This window comes from Stigmatopora argus, chromosome 17 (assembly GCF_051989625.1).
Source record: "Stigmatopora argus isolate UIUO_Sarg chromosome 17, RoL_Sarg_1.0, whole genome shotgun sequence".
In the NCBI taxonomy this organism is placed as follows: domain Eukaryota; kingdom Metazoa; phylum Chordata; class Actinopteri; order Syngnathiformes; family Syngnathidae; genus Stigmatopora; species Stigmatopora argus.
Window position 1 is genome coordinate 14204013 of NC_135403.1, and position 20983 is coordinate 14224995.

Here is a 20983-nt window from a genome sequence, read left to right on the forward strand (position 1 = left end):
CCACGCGTGCAAGTCCTTTGAGCTTTTGTTCCCGCCGCTAACGGACTCTAGTCGCTAATGCGTGGCGCTCGCTCATTAGAGTTAGCATTAGCCATCAAAGCGCACGTCTATTTTAGGAGCGGCCGCCGACATCGGACACGAGCGAATCGGCTCTGACCTCCGTCGACCCCTAATGCTCCCATTCCCTTAAGGGATGGACGACCTCTGACCTTTGACAAGTTGCTGAGGGAGGAAAATGAGGAAAAAGTGGCAAAAGTCACCTGACACCGGGGTCGACGCATGCTAATGCTATCGCGGCCAGACTTTCCTCTAAATGTCACGCGTCATTTGTCAAAACACGCGGGGCGAAAAAAAAGAGAATAGACTGACACGCTAGGACGAGCTTGCGTTTGAATGCCGACGGCGTTAGACGTCCAATCCACTTAGACTGGGACTGCCAGTCAAATGGATCCTTCTTCTCGTCGGCAGTCGACGAATCGGCGCCCTATCCAAGTACTGTCATTTTTTTGCATCCCATTAGACATTTAAAAAAAAGGTCAAGCACGTGGAATGAGCAAATTAAGGCTTGATTTCAGTGTTGCCTTTAATGAGGCTGTTGCCCCTACCAACATGGCCGCCGCGCCCCAAAAAAGCAAGACAGAAAAAAATGGTCAATCAAATGTAAGGTGATAAATATTGGGGATTTTCTTTTTTTAGACCATATCGTCTCTCTCATACACACACACACACACACACACACACGGACACACACACGGACACACACACACACACACACACACACACACAAAGACGCCGGTGTGTGCACGCCAGCGCACGCACACACACACACTTCTCCCAACAGAGGTGGCACAAAACAATCTCCCCCGGCAACCGGCACAGGGATACGGTTGCCATGGTGATGCTAAGTACTGGCTTCCTCCCAGGCCTCCGTTTACCTGAATGTTATAATTGAAGGTGTGTGTGTGTGTGTGTGTGCAAATGGAATGGCAGCTGAACACACACGCGCGCACACATTTCCCTGAAGTCTCTTATTACTCAAGTCACCCAAAAAATGTTTTTTTTTTAATTCTCCACACTCAGCCAGCAGAACAAACTTTGGATGTGTGTGTGTGTGTGTGTGTGTGTGTGTGTGTGTGTGTGTGTGTGTGTGTGTGTGTGTGTTTGTGAGAAGAGCTGCCTGGCCGTTTGAGTGATCAAATTAATTTTGTCAAGAGGATCCAATTGTCCAATAGTAAATGTTCCTTTATTTACTAGTTTTTGATTTACTTTCATTTAAAGAGCAAAGAGAGAGAACGCCATTTTTTTTTCATGTACCATTATATAGATGTGTAAAATTCATTTTTTTTGGTTAAATTTAAAGAAAGGAAAATTGTGTTTCTATTAGATTAGACTAAAAATGTCATTTTGTTTTAGCCGGTGGACATTTATGTGCATTTTTCTTCATTAAAAAAAAAAAAAAGTTTGATTTTTCCATTCCCACTATGGAATTTGAAGAAAGTAAAATGTATTTGTTGTTTTTGTGGGCGCCATGTTTTTGTTTCCGATGTCATCCGACACCGAGGCCGGTCGGAGTCATCTTACCGTAAATAATAGCCAGTGATTTGGATGTGAGTCAACTGCTTGCCAAAAATAGCCAGAGCTCAGACTGCTTGATTGCGCCGTGGCTCTCGCCCCGGCTCCGGCTCCGGCTCGGTCTTGGGCTCGGTCTTGTGTTCCGGTTCCGGCTCCAACTCTGACCGCTTTGAATGTTCCCCCGCTCAGGAAGTGCCCGGACGGGTTCGAGTGCCTGAAGGCGGGCCGCAACCCCAACTACGGCTACACCAGTTTCGACACTTTTGGCTGGGCCTTCCTGTCGCTCTTCCGCCTCATGACTCAGGACTACTGGGAGAACCTCTACCATCAGGTAGGTGGGCGCCGTTGGCCGTCATTGCTCACCGACGGGCGACGTCGGGCGCGGCTGACCGTCCGTCGGCCGGCAGACGCTACGCTCGGCGGGGAAGACCTACATGGTGTTCTTCGTGGTGGTCATCTTCCTGGGCTCCTTTTACCTGGTCAACCTGATCCTGGCCGTGGTGGCCATGGCCTACGAGGAGCAGAACCAGGCCACCATCGCCGAAGCCTGCCAGAAAGAGCGCGAGTTCCAGCTGGCTGTCGAGCGCCTCAAGAAGGAGCAGCAGGTGCGTTCCCATAGATCGGCGGTAGGGAACCTACGGCTCGGGAGCCATATGTGGCTCTTTTGATGGGTGTATATGGCTCTCCGCTAAGCTGTGTGGGAAAATATGGCAACCGCTGGTGAGAAACCTAAGTCCCGATGCCGACACTATCTCTAGCGCCTTTTTAATCATCATTTTTCTAAATTGGACTCTTCTGCATGCATACTCTCATCGATACTCATTGATTTAGAAACAGTGAAAAAAGACCCTTTTTTTACTTTCAAAGTGGTGAAACAATTAATAAATGCACACATTTTCATGTGTTTTTCTTTTAAATTCTCAGTATGGCTCTCAAGGAATAATGTTGGAAAATATGAATTGTTTATGGCTAGATAAAGCCTTAGGCCGGCCGGACCTCTTCCGACCGTTCCCGACCGTTCTTGACCGTTCCTTCTACCCAGGCGGCCGCCGCCCCGGACTCGTCGCCGTCCCCGGCGCCGTCTCCCCCGGAACGCCGCGCCCGCGCCATGGTGGGCGCGGGCGACGCCGAGGCCAACCTTTCAGAGGAGAAGCTCCTGCAGGCGGACGGCAAGGAGGGCTCCAAGGTGAGGACGGCGTGGGTTGGAGGGAGGTCAAGGGGTCGGCGGCTTTCTGACCCGGAGCCGCGGCCCCCGTCGGCAGGCCCTCCGGCCCCTGCTGGCCCGCTCTTTCTCCGCCAGAAGCCGTCGGAGCAGCCAGGCCTCGTCCGTCTTCAACTTCCGGCTGAGGGGCCGCGGCTCGCTGGTGGAGATGACCGAGGAGGAACGCGGGGCGGCGGCGGTGGCCACGGAGGCCGGCGCCGGCCGCACCTACAGCGGCGCCACCTTCTCCGGCATCCTGGCCCGGCCCCGGCCAAAGAGGCGACCCAGCACCTACAGTGACGTCAGCAGGAACTCGCAGGTGGGCGATGATGGCGGCCGCTTCGGCCCACCTTTGTCTGCTCCCGCTTTAACGCGCCCCCTCCCCTCAGGTGTCGTACCCGGCCCCCAACGTCAACGGGAAAGCGTCGGCGCCCACGGAGCCCAACGGACTGCTCTCGGACAAGGTCAAGGACGAGAGCGCCAGCGTGAGTTTTGGTCCCGGCGGCGCCCGCCATCGCGTCCGACACTCACGGCCGCCAATTAGGAAGGGGCACTTTGCATAGTTGCGCCGGCCGGCTCCGATATGGTGAGCTTACCGCGCGATAACGCTAAGCTAAACTTTGGCCCTTTTTACGGGGTCAAAGGAGAGAGAGAAGACAAAAATAAACGTGTCGTTAAATATGGCCGCCATTGATTTTCACTTTCCTTCTTCTTTTTTGTTGACCTCACGTTTTTCCCCTCCTTTTTCTTTTGCGTTTACTTTTAAAGAAATAGAATGAAAGCGTTATTTCTCTGAAGTAGACTTTGGTTCCCCCTAGTATATTTAAGTGGCGGTTAGTTTTGGCGTGAAGACGCCACCCGTCGATCGGGACGCCGTATTTGATTGGGCTCGACTCCATTTCCGTCTTTGAGTTGGCGCCTTCAAAAGCCTTTTCTGGCCACGGAAGAGAATCTTCTCCAAAGGGACTGGGGAAGTTTGCCCGGCCGTCCGCTCCGTGAGGCGCTCCCCGTTTCAAAATAACGGCGAACCGTCTCCATCTTGCAGGTTCCGGCGGGCTGGGAACGGCGGGGCCGGGCGCCGAGCGCCGCCAGCCGGCTGACGGACGCCATGGAAGGTGGGTCCTCCCCGGCTGCACGTCGTCGACTTTGAGAGTGAGGGTGTGGTTGGTCCCCTCCTCCCTCCTCCCCGACTCAGAACTGGAGGAGGCGCATAAGAAATGCCCGCCGTGCTGGTACGCCTTGGCCCGCCGGCACCTGGTGTGGGAGTGCTCCCCCTGGTGGCTGCGGCTCAAGCGGCTGGTCAAGATGATGGTGATGGACCCCTTCCTGGACCTGGCCATCACCGTCTGCATCGTCCTCAACACGCTCTTCATGGCCATGGAGCACTACCCCATGACGGACGACTTTAACGGCATGCTCAGCGTGGGCAATTTGGTAAGAAATAGTCCTTCCCTCCCTCCCTCCCTCCCTCCCGTCCCCCCTGACTGACAGCCAACGGTGGCCCCGCCAGGTCTTCTCGGGCATCTTCACGGCAGAGATGTTGCTGAAGATCATCGCCCTGGACCCTTACTACTACTTCCGGACGGGCTGGAACATCTTCGACAGCGTCATCGTGTGCCTGAGCCTGATGGAACTGGGCCTTTCCGACGTGGAGGGGCTCAGCGTGCTGCGTTCCTTCCGCCTGGTGAGTGGTGGCCCGAGCGGGGGCCGACGGGTTCGGACTGACCGTGGCTCACGCCCCGCCTCGCCCCGCCCCCTCCAGCTGCGCGTCTTCAAGCTGGCCCGCTCCTGGCCCACGCTCAACACGCTGATCAAGATCATCGGCAACTCCATGGGCGCGCTGGGCAACCTGACCCTGGTGCTGGCCATCATCGTCTTCATCTTTGCCGTGGTGGGCATGCAGCTTTTTGGAAAGAACTACCAGGTAGGCTCGGGCTCGGCTCCGACTCCGACTCCGACTCCGACTCTGACTCTGACTCTGACTCTGACTCTGACTTGACCCTTTTCGTCCCTTTTTTTTTGGGCCGACGGCAGGACTGCGTGTGCAAGATCTCCAAGGACTGCTCGCTGCCGCGCTGGCACATGAAGGACTTCTTCCACTCCTTTCTCATCGTCTTCCGCGTGCTGTGCGGCGAGTGGATCGAGACCATGTGGGACTGCATGCAAGTGGCAGGCCAGCCGCTCTGCATCCTGGTCTTCATGCTGGTCATGGTCATCGGCAACCTGGTGGTCAGTCCCTCTCTCTCTCCTCTCTCTCTCGCTCCCTTCGTGCCGTGCCGTCTAATCGTGGCGTACCGTGGTCAGCGGGGCCCTGAAAAGATCTCACCTTCCTTGAAAAAGTTTCACTAGCGCCGTCCGTGGCAGCCGATATGTTAAGAGACAAAAGTCGCTCATTTTTCATTCAAATGAAAGAAAATGTAAACAAGATGCCCAAGAGAGCCCAGCGCTTCCCTCCTATTTTTCAGTTTTTTTTTTTTTTTTTTTCCCCCCTCCTCTTATTTGGACGTTTCAGCACATTTTGTCTCTTTTTAATCTTCCTTCCTCTCACTTTGGGCTTTCCGAACAAGGAGCGTCATTAGCTCCGGCGCTATTTGCCAACGTCTCCTTTCCTTTTTTCGGACCACGCCGAGAGATTTTTTTTTTTTGGGGCTTCGCAGCTCGGCTTTCTGCGAAATTCTCCCCGTCGGCGCTTCCGCTATTGTCGTGGCCCGAGGCGGCGGGGGGACGGAGGAGGGGGGTGGGTCGCCGGCGCTAATCAAACAGGCGCGAGGAGGACGCTTATTCTTCTGTTGTCAGCGCCCGCAACTCTATCGGCGCCAGCGGGGGACGGCCCGTGCCGACCAATGAATGCGTGGCTCCCTCCCGGGCCCCCGAAAAAATGCGGATGCGCGTGTTTGGTGGCGACGGCAGGTGAGCAGATGTTGCTTTGCTCTTTCCCGCTCATGACAAACGAGCCGGTGAACGCGTTTCCCTGAGCAAGCGCTTCGCCGGCCCGGCCCCGCCCCCTTCCAAAACAATGACCTCTTCTATTCCTCTCCCCGACGCTCGTCACGATACACTAAAACTTTCGCCACGTTCGCCACGTTCGCCCCCAAAATACTGGCATACGCTCGCGCCCTTTGTCGTTTTTGCGCGGGCCCGGCGGCGTTGGAGGTCGCCGACACCGGACGCGCCAACGATCGGGCCGACCAGCGGCGGCGTCGATATCGGGTCGCGCGTATTGACCCACTGGCCCGGTTTCCTCTTACGCAAACACCAGTGGAGCAAACGGTGACGTAAGCGCCACGCATTGTTGTGGACACGATGCGTAGACAAAGCGCGCCGTTTCTCGTCGTCCGTTGCCAACGGGCTAGCTTTTTTAGCGCCTCGTTCGCTAACGGGCTACCTTTACGTGTCCTCAGCTGCTCAACCTGTTCCTGGCGCTGCTGCTCAGCAGCTTCAGCTCGGACAACCTTTCGGCGCCGGACGACGACGGCGAGATGAACAACCTGCACATCGCCCTGCACAGGATCGGGCGGGGCCTGGTCTGGTGCCGCCGCCAGGTGGGCCCGCCTCATTCCCTACCGATACTGCTAAGTCCCGAGCCAGTCCTTACACCTATGGGCGCGTACGTTAGCTGCTACGTATAGATTACCCAAAGCTACCACAAAGTATTTTTTAAAATGCTAGAAACGTCACTGGTCGGCCATTTTGCGACAGGAGCCTCCCGCCGGACGGCTCTAAATGTCGGAATTCCTTTTCTTGGTGTCCGCGCAGGTCATGGATTTCTTCAATGGGAACCTGAAGCGACGGCGGCAGGACCGCAAAGAGGCTCAAAGCATGCTGAAGCTGAAGCGCCTGAGCTGCGGGGGTGGCGGCGGCGGCGGTCTCCGCGGCGAAGCCAATGGCGGCACGGCGGCGGTGCCGGCGGTGCTGGCGGTGCCGGCGCCGGCCCACGTCGATCCCCTCAACCAGCTGCACCTCCCGGGCCGCCACGCGGACAAATACGGGTCGCCCGACGACGACAGCTACGTGACCGACCCGGACCTGACCGTCAGCGTGCCCATCGCGCCCGGCGAGTCCGACGTGGAGTTCCCCGAGGAGGACGAGGATGAGGACGACGACGACGAGGACGAGCTGGAGCGCGACGACCGCAGCGACGACTCGCGAGAGGACGAGTGCCGCCGACAGGTGACCTTTTCAAATGGCGGCTTTTATGATTATTTGCAAATAACGGGCGCAGCGGGCCTTGAGGGGCCCCCAATTGGAACCCTAACAACAAAATAGATGGCGGGAGGTCGACTCTTTGAAAAATAGTGTGAGCCCCCCCTGCTCTAAATGATGGGATGCTGAAAATAATCGATTCGATCTTCCACGAATTGTGGTGGCGACCCTCCGTGAATACATAAAGTGGCCGGCCAGATATACTTGCGCCGCCTTTGTGCTCAAGTCAGACATTTTTTGTTCCCGTCTTGCACGGCACGGCGGCACAAGGCGGACGGCGGGAGGTTCTCGAGGTCTAACTCGTAACGACAGATCTGTGTCGCGCTGGCGCGCTGACTCAGTCGATCGCGACGGCTCGTCTTTAATCACGCGGCGCACCTGCTCGCGGGGTGGCGCGGCGCCGAGGCGTCACCACGGGGGCCCGGACTCGTGGAAATTCGGGCCGTCGTTGGGTGGCGCGGAGACGTAGGCTAACGCCGACGACCTCCGAGGTGTCGGGGACGAAGGTTTGATGCTCTCATCGCTGGCTTTGACGCCTTCTCCCCCGCTTTTGTGCCCGGCAGAAGGACGACGCCAGTCTCTCGGAGGGCAGCACGGTGGACCTGAGGAAGCCCGGCGACGAGGAGGACCAGTACTCGGAGATGGCCGAAGAGGCCGCCGACCCCGAAAACTGTTTCCCCGACGGTAAGCGCGCTCGCCAAAATTCGCCAAGCCACGTGCCGTCTTTATTTCTCAAAATGTCGCTCAAAAGTCGGGAAAAGAAGGACTGGGTCCTTTCTAGGCGGCCGCTTGAAATAACGACAGCCGATGAGGCGGGAAGCCCCGCCCCCTCGGCCTCATCCCTTCAGGTAAGATTTATGGCGGGGGGCGGGCGTTCGCTCGGTCCCTCCTGACTCAGCGACTCGCGCCGTTCCTTCGTACGCAAATGCAATTTTTTTCTATCGAACGCTCTCATCCGCTTGACGGCGCCGGACGTCCAAATGGGGGGCGGCGGTTTGAGACCTTTTCCGATGGCCGCAGCTGCTCCTGCGGCGCCTCGGGCGCGACAGATTGTGCGGCCCCCCCAAAAAAACACCACAAAATGATGAATAAGCGTTTTGGGTAAATGAATAACACTCATCTTGTAATCTGTTGACAATAATTCTGTCATTACGGACGGAATTGGTGCAGTTAATTAGCCAACAGGGGAAACAGGCGGTCATGTGACAAGAATCTTCCACCAATTGCAAGTCCCTAACCTTCACGTTGTGCAAAAAAAAATGGACAAAAAGGATTTCACCGCTTTAAAATGCCACTATATATGTTTTCAGCCGGTTTATGGAAAAAGCAGCGTAGCCGGGGAGGGATGACGGACGGACGGACGGACGAGTGCGTTCGCCGCGGCTAATTATTCACGTGGCGCGCGGAAAGGTCAGCCAGGCGGGAAAATCTCAGCAAGTGTCGAGCAAGCTCGGAGTTAAGCGAAGGTCACCATCTTGTTTTCCTAGCCGTGATGAAGAGTGCCGTGCTGAGGTCGGCTTATCGCAGCCCACTTTGCCCAAAGCGTCCGTATTGTGAGCGTGCCTTCCAGCTCGAAAAATGGCGCTGGATTTCCCGCACGACATTGAACGGGGCGGTGGCAGAAACCATCTTTTATTGTGCCATTTTTCTGTTTCTTTCTTTTTTTTTGCTCAGTGTTCACGTCCAGGTTCAAATGCTGCGACGTGGACACGTCCACGGGCTTGGGTCAGGTGTGGTGGCGCGTGCGGAAGACGTGCTACCACATCGTGGAGCACAGCTGGTTCGAGTCCTTCATCATCTTCATGATCCTGCTCAGCTCAGGCGCACTGGTCAGGCACTCTCGCCCTCTGACCTCACCCCCCTTCTGACTCTGACCCCCTCTCTCCCACCCGCAGGCCTTCGAGGACATCTACATCGAGCAGAGGAAGGCGGTGAAGGTGGTGCTGGAGTACGCCGACAAGATCTTCACCTACATTTTCATCCTGGAGATGATGCTCAAGTGGCTAGCGTACGGCTTCAAGAAGTATTTCACCAACTACTGGTGCTGGCTGGACTTTCTCATCGTGGACGTGAGTCGCTCGGAGCGGCGTGACGGCATAACGGCCTGGCTCCTCCTCCTATTTCTCTAACGCCGTGGCGTTCCCGCGCCTTTAGGTGTCGCTGGTGAGCCTGGTGGCCAACACCTTGGGCTACTCCGACTTGGCCGCCATCAAGTCCCTGCGCACGCTGAGGGCGCTGCGCCCCCTGCGAGCGCTCTCCCGCTTCGAAGGCATGCGGGTAAGGAGGCGGTCGGCCGGCCGCCCGAGTCGAATCGCCGGACCTCTGAGGGTCAATCTCGCCGGCGCCGCCGGGCGCGCAGGTGGTGGTGAACGCGCTGATCGGCGCCATCCCGTCCATCATGAACGTGCTGCTGGTGTGCCTGATCTTCTGGCTGATCTTCAGCATCATGGGCGTCAACCTGTTCGCCGGCAAGTTCGGACGCTGCGTCAACCGCACGGGACACGTCCAGGACGTGGCCATGGTCAACAACAGGTCCGAGTGCGACGCCCTCAACGACACCTCGCTCTACTACTGGACCAAGGTCAAGGTCAACTTTGACAACGTGGGCGCCGGCTACCTGGCGTTGCTGCAAGTGGTGAGAGACAAAGGCATCTATCTTCTCTTAACGTGTCTTGTCTGTCCTTCCTCCATCGCTTTTCCTGTCCTCCTTCCATCGCTTCTTCTGCCCTCCCATTTGCTACATCCCAAAAGTTCCAAGCCGCGCTTTTGCCCGCCATCGCCAGTCGAGAGACGTTTATTTTTAGAGGCCTCAAGCAGGCAGGCAAGACGAAAAAAACACGCAGGGATAGCGGGACAAACGGCAACGGAGGCGTACGAGCGAGCGCCGTCGCCCTGGCGACCGGCCGCTCGCCGTCTCGGACAAAGAAAGTCCGGAAAACGAGTCGGTGGGTCTCCGTGGCGATGGCAAGGAGCGAGCGGCGTCTCGCTCCTTTTCCACCGTTTTTAAACCGTGCGTGAGATATTGCGGGCGGAAGGCTGCCCTCTAGCGGCAAGCGTTCTCGTTTCCCATCGGGGCATTTCCTAGGCTGACTTTGTAATGAATTGGCCGCATTCCCGGGTCACTTCCAGGGCGACTTGCCCAGTTTCAAGCGGCTTGCCGTTGATTTCCTTTTGATGGAGGCGGAGGTATTCCCGGGTTTCTCTGAAAACGTTCCCTTTTTTTTTTCTCCACGGGCTCAGCGGCTGTTTTTCTGTCTCCCCCGGCAGGCCACCTTCAAAGGCTGGATGGAGATCATGTACGCGGCGGTGGACTCGCGAGCCGTAAGTCCCCGTCACGTCACGTCACGTCGTGGGCGGCGCGCGAAACGTCACCTCCGTCGTCGTGGTCACGCACGCAGGTGGAGGAGCAGCCCGTCAAGGAGATCAACCTGTACATGTACCTCTACTTTGTCATCTTCATCATCTTCGGATCCTTCTTCACCCTCAACCTCTTCATCGGCGTCATCATCGACAATTTCAACCAGCAGAAAAGGAAGATGAGTTGACGGCCGGCGCGAACGGGCGAGCGGGCGGGCGAACGGGCTCGCCCCAAAGTGACCGTGGGCGTGGCCTCTCGCACTTAGGAGGTCAGGACATCTTCATGACGGAGGAGCAGAAGAAGTACTACAACGCCATGAAGAAGTTGGGCTCCAAGAAGCCCCAGAAGCCCATCCCCAGACCTCTGGTAGGGTGTGTCAGGCGGGTGGAGAAAGGGGCGAGCGTTCCCGTTGCACTCCGGCCATTGACTCTCGCCTTTTTCGCCCGGCAGAACCGCGTCCAGGGCTTCTTCTTCGACGTGGTGGCCAAGCAGGCCTTCGACATCGTCATCATGGTCCTGATCCTGCTCAACATGATCACCATGATGGTGGAGACGGACGAGCAGTCGACGGCCACCGAGCGCATCCTCTACAACGTCAACGTGGCCTTCATCGTGCTCTTCACCTGCGAGTGCATGTTGAAGATCGTGGCCCTGCGCTGCTACTTCTTCACCGTGGGCTGGAACATCTTTGACTTTGTGGTGGTCATCCTCTCCATCGTGGGTACGTCACCGGCCCCCCGAAATCAAAAGTCGTCGGAATGGCCGCACGTGGCCTGGCGGTCCGTGCCGAGCGCCGCCGTTAACCGTCGAGCGAAGGAGGACCTTGACGCCGGCCCGTCATCAAGGTCCTCCTTCGCTCACGTGACGGATTTGGACGCGGCTGCCGGGGTTTCATTTGGCCCACCGCGGGCGCGAGTGTGATTAAGCGCGAGGGCGAGCGGGAGGTCGAGGTAACGCCGGCAATCGGCGACAAATCAAAGGCGAGGGGGTGGGGGTCGTTTGGAGCCGCGTTAGCCTAGCGGCCCCGGACGATATATTCATTTTAGCATCCTCCCCCGGACGATATATTCATTTCGGACATTCTGCGCTTTCGGCCCCGGACGATATATTCATTTTGGACATTTCCCCCCCCCCCCTTTTTGGCAGGCATCGTACTGGCCGACATCATCGAAAAGTACTTTGTGTCGCCCACCCTGTTCCGCGTGATCCGTCTGGCCCGCATCGGGCGCATCCTGCGTCTGATCCGCGGCGCCAAGGGCATCCGCACTCTGCTCTTCGCCCTGATGATGTCGCTGCCGGCGCTGTTCAACATCGGGCTGCTGCTCTTCCTGGTCATGTTCATCTACGCCATCTTCGGCATGGCCAACTTCGCCTACGTGAAGCGTCAGGCCGGCATCGACGACATGTTCAACTTCGAGACCTTCGGCAACAGCATGATCTGCCTGTTCCAGATCACCACCTCGGCCGGCTGGGACGGCCTGCTGGGCCCCATCCTCAACAACTCGCCCGAGGAGTGCGACCCGCGGGCGGCCCACGCCGGCACGGCCCAGCGGGGCGACTGCGGCAACCCCTCGGTGGGCATCGCCTTCTTCGTCACCTACATCATCATCTCCTTCCTCATCGTGGTCAACATGTACATCGCCATCATCCTGGAGAACTTCAGCGTGGCCACCGAGGAGAGCACGGAGCCGCTGAGCGAGGACGACTTTGAGATGTTCTACGAGGTGTGGGAGAAGTTCGACCAGGAGGCCACGCAGTTCATCGAGTACGCCAAGCTCTCCGACTTCGCCGACTCGCTGGCCGAGCCGCTGCGCATCGGGCGGCCCAACAAGATCAAGCTCATCTCCATGGACCTGCCCATGGTCAGCGGCGACAAGATCCACTGCCTGGACATCCTCTTCGCCTTCACCAAGCGGGTGCTGGGCGAGTCGGGCGAGATGGACGCCCTCAAGCAGCAGATGGAGGAGAAGTTCATGATGGCCAACCCTTCCAAGATCTCCTACGAGCCCATCACCACCACGCTGCGACGCAAGCAGGAGGACGTGTCGGCCGCCGTCATCCAGCGCTGCTACCGCCGACATCTGATTCGTCGACAGCTCAGGGCCGCCTCCCGCCTCTACCGGGACCGGGCGGGGCGGCCCGCCGAGGACCGGGAGGAGGGGGAACCGGAGGGCGACCGGGAGGGGGAGACGGAGGGGGACCGGGAGGAGGAGGAGGCGGGGGGCCGGGAAACCGGCCCGGAAACCGGCCTCATCGCCGCCATGATGCGCCGGAACTACGGCGCCCCCTGGCCTCCGGGGGACCGGGAGGCCGGCCCCGTAGTCGCCACCGTGCGCCAGAACTATGGCGGCGCCCCCTCGCCGCCGGACCCTCCGGGCGACCGGGAGGCCCGCCCCTCCCCGTCTCCTCCGACGGCCGATCCGTGAGCGGACAAAGTCGGCTAGCGTTGCACCCGTCCGTCCTTTCCGGATCCGCCACGTCAATGGAAACCCATCCGCCGCTCGTCGGCCGGCCGGCCAGCCCAAGCCTCGGTTCCGCCGCCAAAACGGGCCGGACGCCGACCCGCCAGCGGCGTGCGACCGAGTTGCCATAACTTCAAGCATTGCTGTCATTGGCTAAAATGGCTACAACACTAGTAAAGCGTGAGTTTTAGCTAAAACTCCAGCAGTTGAATTGGAACCAACCACGGCCTTTGACGGCCGTGCCACCACGATTCCACGAGCTTTGCGCTTTTCCTCTCCGAGAAGGCGAGAACCAATGAAAAGGCGAGAATCCTCACTTTGCCGTCTACGCAAAGTAGTCGACAACGACGACAATCAGCGAAAAGCGGCAACAACAACAACAAGAACAAAAAAAGGCCGAAAGCAGACGCTCCCGTCCGTCTTCCCCAAATGAACTCTCATTCCAAAGCGCACGAGTGTATTTGCACAGGGGAAGATATCTATCTATTCTATCTCACATGTATATGTATTATCTATCTATGTATCTATCTATCTATATCTCTGGCTAGTTATCAGGTTCCTCCCAAAGAATGCTTGGCGTCCTGGTTCCGTCCGTCAAAGTGCTTATTTATTTCCCAACCACTGACTTCTCCTTTTGCTTTTCTACGACACTTGTTTTGCACAAAGGACAAGAACAAACAAACAAACAAAAAAGAACAACAACAAACAAACAAAACGCGAGGAGCAATAAAGACCGGGGCCCCAGACTCGACCCGGACGCTCCCGGAGCGGCACTTCCGCAAAACAAGAAATGCACAAAGCGCTGACTTCTTCTATGTGTCAAAGTGGCGCTGTGGTCCCGCCCCCTGTTTGGAGGGGCAGCAAAAAAACAAAAACAAAAAAGGGGGAGAAAACGTCGCCACCTGGACTTGTTTTTTTATTTTAAATTCTGCTGTTGCAAGCAGAAGTGTGTTCCCAGGTGTGGCTCCATGTGCTGAAGGGCTCTTTTCAGTAGCAATAGACCCAACGAGTGTGCCTAGCTTGCAAGCGTGCGCACTCGCCCGCCTCCCCACCCGCCATCCCAGCGCCCCAGTGGTCCGGCGTCCCAGCGTCCCGGCGTCCCGAAACAAAAACGCACAGATATCACATGTACACTGAAAGACAGCAGCTATTACTCCTTTAAACGCTATCGTCCGAGCGTCTTCTCCTTTTTTAGTGGCCCGCAATTGAATTGGAAAAAAAACAAAACCTCAAATGAATTGACGGCCGCCGGCAGCAAACACCTTGCTGTCACTTTTTTTGCTTCCGTGATCCAACAATAAAGCCAAGAGTCCAAAAAGATAAAAGCATAAAAGCACAAGAAAGTGTTTGTTAGGCCCGAGTCCATCTCCCGGTCCCGTTCCCATTCACGACAAAAACCGTGTAAGCGACGACAAACGTTGTTTTTCTGGTGTTGAACCAGTTTGACGGGGTTCTTGTTCGAAACCGGGGTCAAACTGGTTCTGAAGCACCGTCCGGTTAGTACGTGACGGGTGTCAAACTGCTTCGACCTTTTAGTGCAAAAATGGATTTTCTCTGGCCGATGTCAACCTGCTTCAAAAGCGGTCATAGCGCTTGAGTTGAGAAAAGTGGTGGCGTCCAAGCGGATTGGCGCCTGTTGATGATGTCGTACCTTCGAAGGGACTGCCCTCGTTGGACTTTTCCGTCCCCGCGCCGTTTTGTGCTTTCAGAGCAAAGAAACGACAAAACGCTTGCGTTGGAGGACGCAAAAAAAAAAGGATTTCAAGTCATAAAATATTCATCTTTTCCAGACTTTTATTATGCCAGAAAACAAAAACTTTGGTGTGTTGAAGGAGAAAGTTGTGCCTCAGTGACCCCACGTCCTCCCTTTGCCTTGCCCCGTGTTTTACAAACAATATTCATTCGTTCTAATGATGACTACACGAAATATATCCACTTTTTAGTACTTTGAGTTGTAATACTCTTTAGTATTTTGCAAATAAATGTCTGTATTTAAAACATTCTGCAGTAAATAAATAAAAAAAAACAGACGAGACAAAAGTTAGTGTATTTGTACTGACCTCGCCGGTCCGCCAGGAGGAGCAAGAACAAATTTTCCCGTCTATTGTTGTGTTGTTGCGTCCTCTGCAGCACGACGGAAAAACTGTCAAGTTAAAATCTTTTGTTTGTTTGACGAATCTTTTTTCCGAGTATTCCAACTAAATATTTGCAAGCAACGTTCCCTCTAAACTACGCAAGGCTCGCAGACTCTCGACGCACTGCTAATGAGTTAGATATACAGAACTTTTTGTGTGTATCATTTTACTGTGAAATTCAGCGGATGACAGGTGTCCGGCCAATCATAGGATACGATGCAATTACGCCACGCAGCCAATCACGGCATAGACGGTACTTTGCGTGGCGGAGTTTCGTGATGCTAATGCTAATTCTGCTAAAGCGAATGCGATACTACGTCGACTTCCCAAAACAAAGTAAACAACTTGGCTTCTTTTCAGTTGGAATGGCTGTCGGAGTACGTGCAAATAGAAGAACCACCAGGGTGAGATATTTTCTTTTCTTTTTACCGAGAAATGTCTTCTCTGCTAAACGTGAAGCGAAGCTAAAGTTGTTAATGAGTTTTCCGATGGGAAACTCTGTCCTAAATCATTTAAAATGGAAGCTGGACTACTTCAAGCGACACATTCAGCAGAAAAGGCATTTGAGTGAGACGTGAGAAGGACAGACAGACAGACGTGAAAAATAGGGTCAAATTGGCCCTATTCTAGTGGCATTTATTAAGACGTTTCAATGAAGGGTGTCAATCATTACAATTGAGGATGACTCAATGAATTTTGGATAGTGGAAATGCACCCGATGGTGCTGGTGTGTGCCCAGACATGAAAAATTAGAGCCAACATTGTTTACAACTTGACTTTTTTTGTCTACTGCTGTATCATTTGGTTTCAAATGTTAATACTATATTCAAATGGTTAAATTCCCCATCTTCTGTTTTTAATGTGGATTGTGTTTTTTCCCCTATAACATGTTTTGCAACAAAGTAATAACTCTTATTTCTTTGACGCTGGTACTAATATTGATGCTATGCAATTGCCTGCTCATTCACTGTTTTATTTATCTTTGAAATATGTTATTTACATGTTCCTTATTCAGCATTTTATCCAGTCGTTGCCAGACTATGTACATATCTATTTTTTTTAAAACTTAATTAACAGGGTCCCGCTTCTTCTGCATTGCGCGCATGAGTTCCGACATGAAGTCGCTGCCTTCGCCGCCGCCGCCTTCTCCGTGCAGAGACGGCGTCGTCCTCTTAGGCGGAGGCGGTGCCTTCTTCAGCGAGCCACGAGGCCCGGCCGCGGCCCTCGGGGGGATGGTGGCCGCCGTGGGGGCGGGCGGAGGTGGCGGTGGCGGCGGCGGCGGCGGTAAAAACCCGGGATCGATAGGTGGCGGCGGCAGCGGTAAAAACCCGGGATTAGCAGGCGGCGGAGGCGGGAGGCCTGTGCTTTTGAAACTTGGAGCTGGCGGCAAGGTCTTTGCGACCGGCGGAGGAGGAGGTGGCCCTGAGCCCGAATGGGGCCCCGGACGAGGCGGGGGCAGGAAGTTCGGACCCGGAGGAGGCGGGGGCAGGAAGCTCGGCGGGGAGTCGTCGCCGGATGGCAGAAGAGGTGGTGGAGCGGGAAGGTCTTCCGCGCCGAGCGGCAAGTTAGTCGGCGAACGTCGGGGTAGGGGTTTGGGCTTAGATTTGCCCTTAGATTTGGTCGGAAGAAGAGGACGGGTGTTGGGCACGCTGCATTTGGAGGTTGGTGGAGGAAGTGGAGGCGGTGGTGGGGGGAGGGGCAGGGCTCCACCTTGTGGAGGGGGTGGTGGGGGCAGCGCTTGGCTTAGTGGAGGAGGTGGTGGGGGGAGGGGCAGGGCTCCACCTAGTGGAGGCGGTGGTGGGGGCAGCGCTCGGCCTAGTGGAGGAGGTGGTGGGGGGAGCGCTTGGCCTAGTGGAGGAGGTGGTGGGGGCAAGTCTCCGCCTAATGAAGGAGGTGGTTGGGGCAGGGCTTGGTCAAGTGGAGGTGGAGGAGGTGCAGGTGGCAAGTTGTGGTCCTGAAAAGCAAAATTCATCAGTCATGACAAAGGCTTTGAAATGAGGGCTTGTTTTGAAATGAACGACAAGCATCTCAATGTCTCAATCTCTGGCGTACCTGAGATGAGGATGAGAATGAGGATGGTGCTTCAGGGGCGTGTCCGTTGGCCACCCGGCTCTCTGATTGGTCTGCGAGCAGAGCAGGAAAACAAAAAACAAATTCAACCCGGATCTCGGCACACGCCAGCGTGCGTTCCAGTGCGGGTCTTCGGGTCTTTACTTTGGATGCATTCGGCCCACGCCGAAGCGCGGGGCACCTTGGTCTCGGCCGTTTTGAAGTTTTCGTACAGGGTGGCGCCGTACTGCGTGCGGCAAGGCGAGGAAGAGTCATCCGCCGGAAAACGGGAACGACGCTAACACTACCTTAGCCACGCGTATTCCGGTGACCCAAAGGCTCATGGTCCGAGCGTCGTCGCAGCACAAGTACTTGACGTACTGCGAGTCCTTCTGGATCTGAGGATGCTAGGCGCAGGCGGACGTACGTTAGCCGGCCGCACGTTAGCCGGTGCGGTCCGTTTGGCGCGCCTTACTTTGAGCACAAAGCAAAAGTCGCCGGGCGCTTTGTGCTTGGCTCGGAAGTCTTTCCCGTAGTAAACGTTGACGTTGTCAAACTGCACGAAGCAAACCAGGTCGCGGGACGACTGAAGGGGGCGGAGAGCAAAAGGCAAAATTGTCTCTCTCGGGAAGTCCGCCTCCTCGCCCGAGGCCTTTGGACCCTGACCTTGGTCTTGCCTTTGGGCACGTAGTATATCCCGGAGGCTCGGAGCTGGAAGAGGCGGGGCTTCCACGACTTTTTGCCGTCCTCCTTGAGGTGCAGCACCCCCTCCAGGTCGGGCACCATGACGGACGTCCCGCAGAAGTTCTCCTGTGGTGGAACTCGACGTGAAGGCTCATTTAGAAGACCACAAAAGAGCCTTACCTTGATCAAGATCTCCTTGTCTTTGTCCTTGACGTCATCCAAGGCCTTCTTGCTCTTCTTCCACAAGTAGAATTTCTAGGCAGAACAGCGACATTTCCCCCCCAAAATCCGGGCCTCCCTTATAGTTCAGTTAGTGGACGGTACCGACCTGCGGGTTTTTGAAGACTTCGTACTTGTCCGGGCTCTCTTGAAAGTGGATCTGGTTCTCGCTGTCCCTGGTCCAAGCCAGCAGAGGCTCCACCAGGTTTTCATGGTCCTCAAAAGTCCTTTCTGGCGCAGGGAGGGCAAAAAAAATAAATTAAAAAAACATTTCACCTCACCTTACTTTCCGAGCGCGTCACGCGTCGACTCGGCTAAATTTAGCAAACGCGCGGGCGAATGGAAATCGTATTTCCTCATATTGTTTTTCAGCCGTCGCCACCGTGCCCGACCGTGGGCGTAGCTGGAAGCCATCTTGGGTAGGGCGACCGCCAGCCGGAAACTAAACTTAGTACGCTACTGGTTTTGATGGGAGCGAGACGCGAGCGCTGACCGAGTTGCAGTTCCGGGTTGGTCTCGCTCAGGCTCCAGTCCACATTGCAGTCGCAGTGTGTCTTCTCAAAGAGGTTGTCCAGCACGTCCCTGACGGTCTGTCGCTCGTCCACCATCAAGGTTTTGGAGCTGCCGTCGCTCACGCGCACCTTCACCACCAGCTGCCGCGCACAAAGGTTTGACTTGGCGCCGGGCCGGGTCGGACCACGGTGGGAGCAGGAGTCCACTGACCTTTTTGACCTTGGCTTCTTTGAGTTTCTCCAGAGCTAGCTTGATTTTGTCCGCTTTGATGTGCGCCTCAATCTCCTCCTGAGGACCACCGGGCAATGGGTTCCAGCCGACGCAAGGGGAAGGCTTCCGGGGCTCACCATGGACGGTTTGCTGGATTGCGGGGGCGGAGCCGGCAAGGCGGGAGAGCGCGACGAAGTGGGCGAATCTCCGCCGGAGGACGAGGCCGCCGGCTCGGGTGGCGGAAGCTCCGGCGCGTTCAGGCCTTCCCATTAAGAGGTGACAAACACTTTAATATCCCCACTTTGTATCCCCCCAAAAAAACAAAATAGCTCCCAAAATGTTCCACTAGAAAGAATAGGGTTATTTTTTTATCATTGGATGCCAATGGACATCTGTCAATGAGGCCTATAGACCCATGAACATAATTCGTGACCGGACGTTAGGTCGCTGGACGTTTGGTCGCCGGACGTTTGGTCGCCGGACGTTTGGTCGCCCGGACGTTTGGTCGCCCGGGTGAATATAATTTTGAGAGCTGGTTTCAACAGTAGATATTTAGATATTAAACTCTCTCTCATGAATATAATTTTAAGAGCTGGTTTCAACAGTAAACTCTCTGTCATGTTGTCAAACGTCCGGCGACCAAACGTCCGGGCGACCAAACGTCCCAAACATCCGGGCGACCAAACGTACGGCGACCAAATGTCCGGGCGACCAAACGTCCGGGCGACCAAACGTCCGGGCGACCAAACGTCCGGGCGACCAAACGTCCGGGCGACCAAACGTCCCAAACATCCGGGCGACCAAACGTACGGCGACCAAATGTCCGGGCGACCAAACGTCCGGGCGACCAAACGTCCGGGCGACCAAACGTCCGGGCGACCAAACGTCCGGGCGACCAAACGTCCGGGCGACCAAACGTCCGGGCGACCAAACGTCCGGCGACCAAACGTCCGGCGACCAAACGTCCGGGCGACCAAACGTCCGGCGACCAAACGTCCGAGTACCAACATAATTCCTTGGCTGCCGTCCCTCCCAGTTCCCGTCCCTACCTTCCTTTTGCGCCATCAGCTTCTCTTCGGTGGCGTTGAGGTCGGCCACCAGGTCGGCCATCAACGCGTCCAAATCCGTGTCTTCCAGCTCGTCGAGGGACGCTGCTCGGAAAGCGCATCTTTAAAACCTCGCCGTCCGACCGTACCGGACGTCCGTCGCCGCCAATGCCGCCTCACCGTTCAGTTCGGCCGAGTTGACGGAGCGCTCCGCTTTCCACTCGCCGTCGGGCGGAGCCAAAGGGGGCGGCGACGGGGCCGACGCCGTTTCCTGTTCCAGGCTCTGGGGGGGGGGGAACCCCAATCGGCACGGCTCTCGGTACTTAGCGGCTCCGCTTACCGGGAAGGGGGCGGGGCTCACCTGCGTCAGGAGGTCCATCTCACCCAGCAGGTCGCTGAACATGGCGTCGATGTCGTCCATCTGTTTTTGAAAGTCCCCCGGCTCTTTTAAATTGTATTGACTAAATTGTATATATATTTTTACATTTTCCATCAATTAATTTCAGAGTAAACAGTGGACACGTGGGTTACTTTGGCAGGCCCCCAAAACAGGATGTGTTGTTTGACACCCAGGGCGTAGAAAGTTGAAGAAAGTGCCGTCATTTTATTTTGTATTTTTGTATTATGTTCCCAGGCGTGTTTGGGCTCGCTGTCACTTTTACTTTTAAATCTGGAGCTGGATTTGAGCCCATCCGACCACGTTGCCACGTGAGTAGCCACCCGACGTAAAGTTTGCCAAATGTTCACCTCCACAAAGAGGAAGTGGTCGCACTCGAGCCTTTTCTATTTGGTAACGCCAAAGGAAATGATGACATGGTCGTCATACGGGTATGATCGGCGCCTATAAATACTTCAGCTTCAGATTTAGCTTTTAAGGTCCAGTCACATTTTGTTTCTAGAGCTCTTTACCCGCCATTGACTGCAATACATATTACAGTTTATCCCACTTGGTGTTTTTTTCATGTTAGATATTGAATTCATTTTTTTTTTTAAATTAAAAGACAAAAACATTTTTACGAGTACGATATTGGATTACAAAGGTATAGCTAGCCCAAGTCGGCCCAAGTCGGCCCAACCCGACTCAGCGCAGCCCAACAAGCAGAAGCGCTAAAAGCCACAAACCAATCCGACTCACCTTGTCCGATGTGCGTGTCGTTACAAAGTATGTCAATAAATCCTCCCTAAAATGGCCTCGTCTACATTAGCTTTTGAAAAAAACGAAAGAGCCGCTAGAAGGAAGCCGTTAGAAAAGGGCGAGCGGTCTTTTGGGCGTGTTGTCGAGCGTTGGCCCATCTGCTTCTTTTTCTTTTTTTTTTTTTTTGACAACAACC

The 20983-nt window shown here is 55.6% G+C and overlaps 2 protein-coding genes across 3 annotated transcripts in view; one reads left to right on the forward strand and one right to left on the reverse strand.

Annotated features, from left to right (window-relative positions):
• The window catches only part of LOC144091468 (sodium channel protein type 3 subunit alpha-like), a 40036-nt gene that overhangs the window by 18683 nt on the left and 370 nt on the right, over positions 1 to 20983 (forward strand). Inside the window, exons 10-33 of the mRNA XM_077623810.1 lie at positions 1762 to 1903; positions 1980 to 2177; positions 2615 to 2758; positions 2835 to 3092; positions 3163 to 3258; positions 3819 to 3888; positions 3969 to 4207; positions 4284 to 4457; positions 4536 to 4697; positions 4808 to 5002; positions 6175 to 6315; positions 6530 to 6943; positions 7540 to 7660; positions 8651 to 8805; positions 8872 to 9045; positions 9131 to 9253; positions 9336 to 9611; positions 10244 to 10297; positions 10375 to 10512; positions 10596 to 10700; positions 10785 to 11055; positions 11481 to 15335; positions 18256 to 18882; positions 20287 to 20360. Of these exons, the coding sequence (XP_077479936.1) occupies positions 1762 to 1903; positions 1980 to 2177; positions 2615 to 2758; positions 2835 to 3092; positions 3163 to 3258; positions 3819 to 3888; positions 3969 to 4207; positions 4284 to 4457; positions 4536 to 4697; positions 4808 to 5002; positions 6175 to 6315; positions 6530 to 6943; positions 7540 to 7660; positions 8651 to 8805; positions 8872 to 9045; positions 9131 to 9253; positions 9336 to 9611; positions 10244 to 10297; positions 10375 to 10512; positions 10596 to 10700; positions 10785 to 11055; positions 11481 to 12760 (4930 nt within the window). The 3' untranslated portion in view covers positions 12761 to 15335; positions 18256 to 18882; positions 20287 to 20360. The remainder of the gene's footprint in view (positions 1 to 1761; positions 1904 to 1979; positions 2178 to 2614; positions 2759 to 2834; positions 3093 to 3162; positions 3259 to 3818; positions 3889 to 3968; positions 4208 to 4283; positions 4458 to 4535; positions 4698 to 4807; positions 5003 to 6174; positions 6316 to 6529; positions 6944 to 7539; positions 7661 to 8650; positions 8806 to 8871; positions 9046 to 9130; positions 9254 to 9335; positions 9612 to 10243; positions 10298 to 10374; positions 10513 to 10595; positions 10701 to 10784; positions 11056 to 11480; positions 15336 to 18255; positions 18883 to 20286; positions 20361 to 20983) is intronic.
• apbb1ip (amyloid beta (A4) precursor protein-binding, family B, member 1 interacting protein) lies at positions 15884 to 20980 on the reverse strand. Of its 2 annotated transcripts, XM_077623787.1 has the most exons (15): positions 20788 to 20980; positions 20014 to 20073; positions 19833 to 19935; positions 19656 to 19757; positions 18744 to 18868; positions 18607 to 18684; positions 18377 to 18536; positions 17993 to 18114; positions 17845 to 17919; positions 17647 to 17790; positions 17456 to 17566; positions 17289 to 17387; positions 17146 to 17227; positions 16984 to 17054; positions 15884 to 16885 (listed from the first exon to the last, which is right to left on the reverse strand). In XM_077623787.1, exons 2-15 carry the CDS (start codon positions 20071 to 20073, stop codon positions 15998 to 16000), a joined length of 2220 nt encoding a protein of 739 aa, XP_077479913.1. In that variant the 5' UTR covers positions 20788 to 20980; the 3' UTR covers positions 15884 to 15997. The 2 variants fall into 2 exon arrangements, with proteins under 2 accessions (XP_077479913.1, XP_077479911.1); XM_077623785.1 differs by having other exon boundaries at positions 17647 to 17919.

What these genes read in the sequence shown, in the direction of transcription:
- apbb1ip (XM_077623785.1), bottom strand. Translation starts at nt 20,073, where the DNA reads ATGGACGACATCGACGCCATGTTCAGCGACCTGCTGGGTGAGATGGAC. An exon ending in CAACCCGGAACTGCAACTCG is followed by an intron (nt 18,115 to 18,376) that starts GTCAGCGCTCGC and finishes TCCCTGCGCCAG; the next exon opens with AAAGGACTTTTGAGGACCAT. An exon ending in TGCCCAAAGGCAAGACCAAG is followed by an intron (nt 17,567 to 17,646) that starts GTCAGGGTCCAA and finishes CGCCCCCTTCAG; the next exon opens with TCGTCCCGCGACCTGGTTTG.